The 11,914-nt window shown below is 56.6% G+C and overlaps 1 protein-coding gene across 1 annotated transcript; it reads right to left on the bottom strand.

The window, feature by feature from the left end:
* Positions 1-4,741: 4,741 nt before the first annotated feature.
* On the bottom strand, positions 4,742-7,669 carry ACTG1 (actin gamma 1). Its single transcript, XM_030843137.2, has 5 exons — positions 7,512-7,669; positions 6,702-7,070; positions 5,988-6,426; positions 5,705-5,886; positions 4,742-5,616 (listed from the first exon to the last, which is right to left on the bottom strand). Exons 2-5 carry the CDS (start codon positions 7,062-7,064, stop codon positions 5,473-5,475), a joined length of 1,128 nt encoding a protein of 375 aa, XP_030698997.1. The 5' UTR covers positions 7,065-7,070; positions 7,512-7,669; the 3' UTR covers positions 4,742-5,472.
* Between the last annotated feature and the right edge of the window lie 4,245 nt (positions 7,670-11,914).

Below are 11,914 nucleotides of genomic sequence, written 5' to 3' on the forward strand. Positions count from 1 at the left end.
GGAGCACGGGCTCTAGGTACGCGGGCTTCAGTAGTTGTGGCACGCGGGCTTCAGTAGTTGTGGCGCACGGGCTTAGTTGCTCCACGGCATGTGGGATCTTCCCGGACCAGGGCTCGAACCTGTGTTCCCTGCATTGGCAGGTGGATTCTTAACCACTGCGCCACCAGGGAAGTCCCTTAATCCATTTTGAGTTAATTTTTGTATATGGTGTTAGGTAAGGGTCCAACTTCATTTCTTTTGCATGTGGAGATCCAGTTTTCCCAGCACCATTTGTTGGCAGGACTATCCTTTCTCCATTGAAAGGTTTTAGTTGGAAATTCCCTGGCAGTCCAGTTGATAGGACTCCACGTTCTCACTGCCAAGGGCCTGGGTTCAATCCCTGCTTGCGGAACTATGATCCCACAAGCCATGTGGCATGGCCAAAAAAAAAAAAAAAAGTTAAAAAAAAAAGAAAGGTCTTAGCAACCTCGTTGAAAATCATTTGACCATATATGGGTGTATTTCTGGGTTCTCTGTTCTTTTTTTTTTTTAAATAAATTTATATATTTATTTAATTTTTGGCTGCATTGGGTCTTTGTTGCTGTGTGCGGCCTTTCTCTAGTTGCAGCGAGCGGGGGCTACTCTTTGTTGCAGTGTGTGGTCTTCTCATTGCGGTGGCTTCTCTTGTTGTGGAGCACAGGCTCTAGGCTCGCGGACTTCAGTAGTTGTGGCGCACGGGCTTAGTTGCTCCGCGGCATGTGGATCTTCCCGGACCAGGGCTCGAACCCGTGTCTCCTGCATTGGCAGGTGGATTCTTAACCACCGTGCCACCAGGGAAGCCCCTGGGTTCTCTGTTCTGTCCCATTGGTTTATGTCTGTCTTCATGCTAGGACCACACTGTTTTTTTGTTTTTGTTTTAATTAATTATTTTTGGCTGCATTGGGTCTTCATTGCTGTGCACGGGCTTTCTCTAGTTGTGGCAAGTGGGGGCTACTCTTCGTTGCAGTGTGTGGGCTTCTGATTGCGGAGGCTTCTCTTGTTGCAGAGCATGGGCTCTAGGAGTGCAGGCTTCAGTGGTTGTGGTGCATGGGCTCGGTAGTTGTGGCGCACGGGCTTAGTTGCTCTGCAGCATGTGGGATCTTCCAGGACCAGGGATCGAACCCGTGTCCCCTGCATTGGCAGGTGGATTCTTAACCACTGTGCCACCAGGGAAGTCCCAGGACCACACTGTCTTGCTTACTTGTGCTTTGTAGTAAGTTTTGAAATCAGGAAGTGTTTGCCCTCCAGCATTGTGCTCTTTCCAAATTGTTTTGGCTATGCAGGGTGCCTGAGATTGTATATGAAATTTAGGATGGATTTTTCTATTTCTACAAAAAAAAAAATGTCATTGGGATGTTGATAGGAATTGCATTGAATCTGCAGATTGCTTTGGGTAATACTGACATTTTAACAATATTGTGTTCCAATCCATGAACATGGGATGTGTTGTGTCTTATTTCTTTTAGCAATGTTTTGTAGTTTTCATTGTACAAGTCTTCCATCTCCTTGGTGAAATTCATTCCTAAATATTTTATTCTTTTTGATGCTATTGTAAAAAGGATAAGTTTTATGTGATGCATATGTTTACCACAAGAAAGAAATAGAAAACTAAAAAAACTTACAGACCAGGGAGGGAGACAAATAACACAGGCATTGAAGTGGGGGGATAGGTGCACCAGGTGGCAGGGCTGGGCTGTGCAGGGATACCATGGACAGCTGCACAGGTGGTGCACTGCACAACTCTAGGGGTTGCCACTCATATATACGATGATGCTGTATCAAGCAGGTGAGGCTTGATTATGCTGCATAACAAGTGACTCTACAATCTCATCAACTTACAGCAGTAAGGATTTCTTTCTTGCTCAGGCTGTATGTCTGACCATGTTGGCTCTGATGGTGTCTCTCAGGCCTCCAGGCTGATGGAGAAGCCCTTCTCTGGAACACTGTGGTCCCAGAGCAGAGGGAAAAGAGAGTAGGCTGGCTCCCACACTGGCTCCTAAAGCCCCTTCACTCCTATTTCACTGTCTACGTGTCCAGGGTCAAACACGCCATCAGTGGGGTGGGAAGTGGAACGGGCACCAGAGAGGGGCAGCCTCTTGCAAGTGTTAGAGGACGCCTGAGAACCGTGCACTGAGGCAGGCCCCCCTGGAGGGCACCCTCCTGGTCCTAGCAGGGAGCTGAAAGGGGAGGTAGAGCTTCCTGCAGGAGAGAACATCTTGGATGGCCATTGGTCATTGGGGGTTGATGGTGCAGGCCAGCACAGCTGTGGGGGACCATGTGGGGCTCTGGGTGCAGCACGCAGCCCCAGCAGTGGCGGCTCATGTGCTTCTTGGGGGAACACCCCATGGGGAGCTCTCCAGGTCTGATGTTTAGGGCCTCTAACCAGGAAAGGGTCCTGGGAAGCCACAATCTCTCGGTCACCAGAGACCAGCCTTTCTAATGTGAATCCTTGAACTCCCTCCTTGAAACGGTTTCTGTCCTCTACTCAAACACTGACCACTTGGGATGAAAGGGCCTTGAACTTGAAATTGCATCCAATAAACACAACGTCCACCTCTTGCCAGGGTATGGTAACTCTGAGTTGGAGTGGTTGCTGACTGTCCGCTGGGCATGTGGACAGGCTCCTTGCACTACAGGAAGGAGGCACCCATGAGCTTCCTGCTCCACTCAGAGGGCATCCTCCACTTGTCTCAGCATCAGGACACCTGGGGGACCTGGGGAAGGGGAGCCTCTCGAGGGTTCACATCATGGAGTCCCCCAGGATATGAGACATTTCTCTGAGGCAGCCCTTCCAGAAGCTTCCATTCATTAAGCTGATTAACATTAAGACAATCAGCCTTTGAGGTTTCATCTTCCCTAAGTGGCCCATTTGAATACTTTTCTCTCATTTGCCTACACGTTCTCCCAACTTTTCCTTGCAGATCTCCAGTCCTTCCACGGTCTGGAGATTCATCCTGTTTTCCACTTTGAAGCTGCTGCATCCCGAGTGCCTGTTGATAACGTTCTCCCGTGAAAAGCTCCTTTCTCCTTCTGTAGAAGTAGGCAGAGCTGGCCACATCTTGCTTTGGTTTGAGCAGATTCCGTGTGGAAAGTCATGGTGGCTACAGTCAATCTTTTCCTCAAGCTCCGTGTCCTTTGCAAAGCCTAGCATTTTCGTGCATTCAGTACGCAGAGCTACCCGGAGAAACGATGCTGACAAAAGGTGAGATGTTCCACAGGGGCTGGAGGAGGGGCCCGAGGGGAGAGGTCACCGTGAGTGCCTCCCTTTGGCAGTGAAGTGTCTTTTGATGGATGGCAGCATGCCAAGCTCTCCAATAGGCTCGGCCAGGCAACGGCCGTCATCCAGTGGGTACACTCATTGGGTTTGACATCCGGTTACTGTCCCCAGAGCACCACAAAGAATGGCCAGTGTCTTCTGTGCTGCCGAAATTCTGCTATACCCCACAGGAGCAGGAGGGTGGGCTGACATGCCCCTTCCACGCACAGGGAGGGTGTCCTGGCCTCCGCGTGGAGCAGGCACCGCTCTCCAGTTTGCAGAGGGGACAGAGGAGACGGAGGCCGGGAGTAGAGGGCCTTGCCCACCGTGCCCAATGCAAGAAGAGTGGATGGAGCTGGGATCGTGGCCACCCAGGCAGCCACCTTTTTCCTCCCAGTTCCTAAAGGTGTTCTGTCCTCCCCGGCGGCTCTCCTCAGTCCGGTCTATCCTGTTCCCTGAATCTGCTCATGCTTCAAATCAGATTTTCTAGTCCTGACTGAAAGCGGAATACTGCCCAGGGCAAAACAGTGATTTCTGACCTGTCACTCTTGTGCGTTCCACAGGTGGTCACAGGGAGGTTATGAGCAAGGGGACAGGGGCAAAGCAGACGGAGGTGTGAGACTGGCAGGGTCCACCTTCTGCCCCCCAAAGGAGAGACTCCACATCTCCCTCAGTTGTATGTTCTTGGGGCCCCTTACTCCCAATCCAGCCCAGCCTAACAGGGCCTCCCTCCCTGGACCCTGAAGCCCTCTCCCCAGCTACCTGGAGGTTAAGCTAGAAAGCACCACCAGCCCCCACTGGTGAAACCTGCTTCCCAACAGCAAAGGCATGAAACCTCCAGATTTCAAAAACATGTTCTTCCAAACCCTTAAGCTTTTTCAATCTAGCGAAGAAAGCTTACCTTTCTGACCCAACCTGCAAAGAATTGTTTGAAAATCTGAAATACCCGAGGAAGACTCTGCCTGCCTTTACATAAAGTTTTGGGGCAGAAGCCATCAAGGAGCTCAGAGCCTGCGAGAGTCATGTTCATGTCACCAGATGACACTTCTATCATCAGATCGCAGGTTCCATGGCTCAACTGTCAGGCTCTATTTTATTAACCCCACGGTTGTTCCACTTTGATATGCTGACCAAAGAACAAGTCTCACCCTACCACTACTTGTGTGTGGAGAAAGCCATGCCCTTCGTGGCCCCAAGTGCTTCTATGGCAGCACAGCCCTACGCTAAATTGAGAACACCAAGTATAAAAAGATTCCTCCTTCCACCAGCTTGGGGGCCAATCCCAGCCAGGTTCTTTCCCTAGAAGCCCCCAAGCCCACAACGTGAGGCAGATTCCAGCTGTGAAGAGATGTTCATTAGGACCACTTGCTCACCTCTGGTTTGGGTGAAACCAAACTGTTGCCTTATTTGAGCCGAGGTTGTTCCACCCTCACCCAACCTTCCATTCCCCAAAACAGGAGGCACTGATCAGTTTACTGCAGCACTTTTATTTCCTCACAATGACGCATTGCTGGGGCCTAATGTTCTCACATGACAGTAGAAAACCAAAATCTGTTGTCATCTCTTAGAGAATTGAGAATTGCGTACAAAAACCTTACATAAATTAAAAGAATAAATTTACAGGTGTGAATGCAAACTGTTTTCCAACTCAAGGTAAGTAACAACCCACGGTGTTCTGGCGGGAAAACTTCGGTAAGAAAGGAAAGCAAGTCCTAAGGCTCAGACCTTCCCAACCCCGTAAGACCGGCAAAACAGAAATGACAACTGGTTCAGGACTCCTGCCAGCCTCTAGAGAAATCCTGGAATAGGCAGCTCTGACACATTAATACCCTGCACAGATCGAGAGACTCCTGGTCTCCCAGATTCTCATCAAGCCATTGGATTTCTCTTCCATAAATGTGTTCTCACCTCAGCCACAAAGTGACGGAGCCGCGTGTTAACTAGGGGTTTAAATCAAAGATATGCACAGGATATTAAACATATACCAAGGGAAGAGTTAACTTGAATACAAGATCAAAATCAGCAACAAGTTCTACAATCCAGTGCTGATATCAGATACAAGCTTCTAGGACAAATTTCTTTTCAAAGGCTTATTCCAGTTTCATGAGGCTAGCATGAGGTGTATACATTTGCCAAGGCAAATTTATACTTCTGAATTAACTCATGCAGCAAATGCTACGCATCTGCTCGCAGTCCGTTTAGAAGCATTTGCGGTGGACAATGGAGGGGCCTGACTCGTCGTACTCCTGCTTGCTGATCCACATCTGCTGGAAGGTGGACAGCGAGGCCAGGATGGAGCCCCCGATCCACACCGAGTACTTGCGCTCGGGAGGAGCGATGATCTGGAAAAACAAGAACGTGGTTTTAGTCAGTGGCATTGTCTTCCCAGAAAGGCCGCCAAGCCCAAGCCCACAACCACCTCTGACTCACCTTGATCTTCATTGTGCTGGGGGCCAGAGCCGTGATCTCCTTCTGCATCCTGTCGGCGATGCCGGGATACATGGTGGTCCCACCAGACAGCACCGTGTTGGCATACAGGTCCTTCCGGATGTCGACATCACACTTCATGATAGAATTGAAGGTAGTCTCGTGGATGCCACAGGACTCCATACCTAAGAGACAAAGCTCACTCTCAGCGGTCACGTTCAAGGTGAAAGGCACCTCGGCTCTCAACAGCCTCAGACAGAGGTCATGCTGCCTGCCTGACACCTACCCAAGAAAGAGGGCTGGAAGAGCGCCTCTGGACACCGGAACCGCTCATTGCCGATGGTGATCACCTGACCATCAGGCAGCTCGTAGCTCTTCTCCAAGGAGGAGGAGGACGCGGCGGTGGCCATCTCCTGCTCGAAGTCCAGGGCAACGTAGCAGAGCTTCTCCTTGATGTCACGCACGATTTCCCGCTCAGCTGTGGTGGTGAAGCTGTAGCCACGCTCCGTGAGGATCTTCATGAGGTAGTCTGTCAGGTCCCGGCCAGCCAGGTCCAGACGCAGGATGGCGTGGGGGAGGGCGTACCCCTCGTAGATGGGCACCGTGTGGGTGACCCCATCCCCAGAGTCCATGACTATACCAGTGGTGCGGCCAGAAGCATACAGGGACAGCACAGCCTGGATGGCCACGTACATGGCCGGAGTGTTGAAAGTCTCGAACATGATCTGCAAGAGGCAACAGCTCCTTAGTCAATGGAAAGGACCCAGGACCACCCCATGCTCACACACCATGCCAGCATGCCACAAATGTGATGTGTGAAGAAAAGAAAAAGACGCAAGCAGAAACACAAATAAGAAACCTTGAGACTTCAGGGAGGAAATGCCAGAAGAACAGAACCCTGGAAATAGTGAAAGAAAACCTTGAATTTCAAAAATCAAAACTGAGCATGAAATGACTTGTGAAACAGATGGAACGGCCCAATCGACCCGGCCACGCTTACCTGGGTCATCTTCTCACGGTTGGCCTTGGGATTCAGGGGGGCCTCCGTCAGCAGCACGGGGTGCTCCTCGGGGGCCACACGCAGCTCGTTGTAGAAGGTGTGGTGCCAGATCTTCTCCATGTCGTCCCAATTGGTGACAATGCCGTGCTCAATGGGGTACTTGAGAGTCAGGATGCCACGCTTGCTCTGGGCCTCGTCGCCCACGTAGCTGTCCTTCTGCCCCATGCCCACCATAACGCCCTGGTGTCGGGGACGCCCAACGATGGACGGGAACACGGCCCGGGGAGCGTCATCCCCAGCAAACCCCGCTTTGCACATGCCAGAGCCATTATCGATGACGAGCGCGGCGATTTCTTCTTCCATTGCGATCTACTCAAAAATGCAACCATCTCAGGCGCGCCCTGGAGCCCAGGAACAGCCCCTGCACAAATGCCCTCGCCGCGAGACGTTCCGCCTCCCCCCCCCCCCGACCAGCCGCCCCGGCAACAGAGTAACCGTCTGGAACCGAGACTGGCTTTTATGTAACGCCCCCAGCAGCGTTGTTCCGCGAAGACACGGCCGGGTGCTCTCAGTACTGCGGTCCGGTCCCGGCCCCGCCCTCGCCCTGCCCCCTCCGCCGGCAGCACCCCCACTGAGTCCTCCATGGACCCGCTGGGGCGCGTCCCACCTCACCCACTCCACCCCGCCCGGCTACCCTTTGTTCCCGGCGTCGGCGCGGCCGGGCCTCTGGGGCCAGGAGCGAAAAGCGGGCCTGTGAAGGGGCGCGGGGGCCCGGATACCGGGCCAGGCCACACAGGCCTGCTCACTTACCGGCGGAGGAGGCGGCCGTAGGACGCGAAAAAACGAGCAGGCAAGCGACGAGAAGACAAGGAGGGCGAGCCGGCTGCGGCGAGTGAGATCGACCACGGCCTCCCCCGCCCGTATTTAAGCGGAGCGGGGCGCGCGCGCGGGCCGGCGGCGCGCGCGGCCCCAGAACATGTCCATATATGGCGATCTTTCCGAACGCCGGGCGCCCATTGGCCCGCCCGGCAGGGGCACGTGGGGCCCCGCGCCCGGTCCCGCCCCCCACCCGCCCCGCCCCCCACCGCCCCGCCCGCGCCGCCCCCGCGCGCCCGAGACCCTGCGAGCGAGACCACGCGCGGGCTGGCGCTGGCCGGAGCGGGGGCGGGGTGGGTGGGCGCCCCCGGGGATCGCAGGGCGGGGTGCAGAGGATGCCGCGGAGCTGACCCGCCGGCCCCGCCCCGGGACTGCTGGGCGCTGTTGGGGAGGGCCCGGCTGCACCCCGAAACTGCCTGGCCCGGGGCTGGGCGGCATTCGGAGCCGGTTGTGCGCCCGCGGCCGGCCCCGCAGGGGGGGGCTTCGCTCCCCGGGCGTCCCCTTCGAGCTTTCTCCCCGAGGCTCTGCAGGCCGCGAAGGCGGGTTCCCGGCGCCGGGCTGGGGGAGGGGTGGGTGGTGGTCCCCGCCGGCTGCCCATGCGGCATTGTGGGCCCCATGGTCCGGGGGAGTCCCGGGGAGCCGTGACCTCGCCCCTGTCACGATGGAAAGGAGCCGCCCGTTCCCTAGCGCAGCCATGTCCGCGTAGTCCCCTCCGCCGGAGTTGGGGCGCTCGGGGGTCCGTGACGGTGCAGAAACGGGGTCCTTGGCGGTGCAGAGACTGGCCCCGTTATACCACACCCAATACATCCTGCCCCTCAAACCGCAAGCCCGATTGTCCCCAGGCGGGGGCTCCACTCCGGGTTTGGGGCCACCCCCTCCCTGTCCGTTGGGGAGAGGGTGGAGCTTTGTTTCACTTTAGTCATCTTTGGGCATCGTAGGGAAACTGAGGCAGGGAAGAGTAGTTTTGACTGCTTGAACTGTCAACTCACCCCTAAACTTGAGAAGGGGAACTCTCTCTTCTGTTTATGACACTAGAAGTAAACCCAATGGACCCCGGCAGCCCTGGGGCTGTGGTTTTCCCGGGTCCAGGGCGCGTCCTTTTCCCCAGGAGCCTGCTCTTGAAGACCTGTCATCTCTGGCAGGGTCCTGGTCACACCTGCTGCTTCCAGTGCTTTCGTTATGCCCGGAGGGAACCAGGTACTACGGTTTCCTTGGACTTACTTGTAAGCTTTCGGGATTGCTCAGCACAGAATTAAACATCAGAGGAGTCATGTGTAAGAGCACACTGGCCATGAGGGGTGACAGTGGTGCCGGACTGAGTGAGTCTGGGGACTCGTCCAAGGTCCGGGCGCGCTGGGCTCTACCCGGGCTGATGTCTGATGGGGGGCGAGGCCGGGCGCCCCAAGAGCCCTGAAAGGTCAGCTGGTGTCCACATCTACCTTGGGCTAGGCAGGTAAAGCAGCCGCCCAGCCCACCTGCGGACTGCAGTCACCCAGATGCCAAGGCCATGCCTATGGCCACCCATGCCACCAGGCCTAGCTGGGTCCCAGACTCCCCAGACTTTCCAAGGGTGTAGGGCAAGGCTACTGTTCATCAGGTGTGTGCTCCACCCATGGAAGAACTTGGGGCTGGGCCTCCGGAAAACCCACCCTTACAGGCGCTCCTGGGCACAACCACCGGCCTTCAACCCCCAGGTGGGGGCGTCAGTGTGCGAAGAAGACTGCAACATTTGGGGGTCCCAAGATGTCACACACGAGAAGTGGGAAGTATCCAGTATCCAAGGCGTCGCGTCCTGTGTCTGCCCACCCCGCATTCCACTCAGGCTCCCTCGACTGCGGGGGCCTCCCCTCCTCGGACTCCAGTTCCCTCTGGCACTCCTTTGTCTGGTGTGCCCGGGCTGCTTCGTGGGACAGATGGGGAGGGGGCAGAGGCCGTTGGAACCTCTGTCCCCGTTCCCCCTTCCTTCTTTCTCACCTTGCAGTCCGCAGGGCGCTGGGTGCACGGCCGAAGGGTTGTGGGGGGAAGTGGGGCGGGGCCTGGGAGCCCCGAGATTTCCGGGGCTTCCCCCTTCGGTAGGCCGCCAGCCCGCCACCAGCAGGGCTGGGCTGCGGGGGAGGGCAAGGGGCGCTCTCAGCCGGCCTGGCGCTGGCTGGGGTGGGGGAGCAGTTTCCAGTTCCGCGGCTGTGTCACCCGGCGCGGTGGGGCGGGGGTCAAGGTGAGGCCGCAGGTGTGCGGGTGCGGGGTGGTGGCGCGCGGCGCGGCCATATTTGGCCATTTCGGCGCCGGCGGAGCCCCGCCCATCGCCCGGGAAGCCGCAGCCTGGGCAGCCCCGTCCCCGCCCGCCGCCGGCCCTGAGTCACCGGCCGGGCGGGGGGCGGAAGTAATGGACTGGGGGCGCCGGGCGCGCTCCTAGCCTTATTTAGTCAAGGAGGCCGCGGATTGGCCGGCGGAACAAAGGGGCGGTGGCGGGGGGCGGGGAGGCCCCGGCGCCTTCGAGGAGGCGGGGCGAGGCGGGGCGGGGCGGGGCGGGGAGGGCACCGGCAGCTTCTCCCACCCTCACCGCGGGCCTCCGCGGGCCTCCGCGGGCCTCCGCGGGTCCGGGAGACCTCGCTGCATCGCGTCACGCCCGGCCGCGAGAGTGCAGCGTGGGGGTGCGCGCGGGCCCAGAGGTCACGTGGCCCGGGCGGGGGGAAGCGGAGCTGGAGGCTTGGCGGTGGGGGGGGCGGGCAGGGGGCGACGACCCTCCTGGGAAGCACCATCCGGAACCAGGAGTAAGTGGACGCCGTGGGTCCAGGGACCGGGCCCCAGATAGAGCGAGACCTCCAAGCCCCAAACAGGGGGTTGGGGAAAGCCGCATTCTGCGCTGAGATTTTTCTGTTTTGCAATCGGGCAGTGCGAGGCCTCGCCCAAGGTCATCTCAGGGCTGTGCTCGTGGAAGCGCACGGCTGCCCCCACCCCTCCTGAAGCTGGAGAGGCCCTGGAGCCCCTTGGGAGGGGACCACACGGATGTGGCAGCCCCTGGCTTGGGTCAGCAGGGAGGCCCTGGGAGGAGGGAGAGTCAGCAACTGCACTTCTGCCCAGAAGTGGGTGTGTCCTTCCCAGCTTGAGGATGCAGACTTGGGGCTCAGAGAAATGATGTGAGTTTTTTAGCCCAGTGCTGGTTTGGTGCATTTATTGTGACCTTGCTGCATCTCGTTTCATCTTCTATCCATTTAACGGCTGAGAAGACAGTGGTGCAGGGAGGTGGCATCACCTTGCAAGGAAGTCTGGCGTAGCTGAGACTTAGCCCCAGGCCTCCCCAGCCCTGGACACTGCCAGGCAACCCCAGCTCAGGGTCCTTCCCTTGTCCCTCCCTCTGACACCCACACCAGCCTGGCGTCTCCTTGCTCCAGCCTCCAGGGATGCTTCCCGGGATCCAGGTCACCTCTGCACCTGGTAGCCTCACCCCTAGCCCATCACCCCACCCCTGCCTTCTGCCTCTCTCCACTTCCCAACTAGCCAGTTACTTGCCAGGCAGACAGGGTAGGGAACTTGGTAACAAGTACCCCTTCGGGCCTTTGCCTCTGCCAGGAATGTCTTTCCTTCCCCTCCCTCCAAATACAACATGGGATCCTGAGTTGGATCCTGGAACACAAAAGAAGACGGTAGTGGAAGAACTGGTGAAATCCGAATGAAGTCTGGAGTTTAATTAATTAAGTACCAAAGTCAATCTCTCAGTACAATTGTACCATGACTGTGTAAGATGTTAACATTAGGGGAAACCGGGTAGAGAGGCTGCAGAAATGCTAATACTGCCTTTGTGACATTTGTGTAAATCTAAAATTATCTCATAATAAAAACTTCATTTTAAAAATACCAAGGAGTACTTCCCTGGTGGTCCAGTGGTTAAGACTCCGCGCTTCCACTGCAGGGGGTGTGGATTCAATCCCTGGTCAGGGAAGTTCCACGTGCGGAGCAGTGCAGCCAAAAAAAAAAAAAAAAGCCAAGGAAAACCAAAGTTTCCCTATCCTCAGCTCACTGTCCTATTCTCTCAGGCTTGTGGATCAAATGCAAGATGAGTGTTCTGCCACCTAAAACCTTCTCCAGGTCACTGGGCTGGCTCCCACTGGGGCAGGGGCAGCCTGTGGAGTGGCTCTGTCTGCTTGGAACAAGGGTCCCCAGGCTGCCCTGGTAGGCAAGGTCAGCTTACTGCTGGCTTGGCCAGCCTGCCTCTGAGTTTCAGGTCAATGAACAGAGTCAGGGCCACACATTTCTGTCTCTGGTCTTAAGTGTCCAGTGGGGCTTGTTCTCCTGCCGGCACTTTACGGACAGTCATGGAGCGTCCATATATCCCAAGG

Source organism: Globicephala melas, chromosome 20 (assembly GCF_963455315.2).
Source record: "Globicephala melas chromosome 20, mGloMel1.2, whole genome shotgun sequence".
Taxonomy (NCBI): domain Eukaryota; kingdom Metazoa; phylum Chordata; class Mammalia; order Artiodactyla; family Delphinidae; genus Globicephala; species Globicephala melas.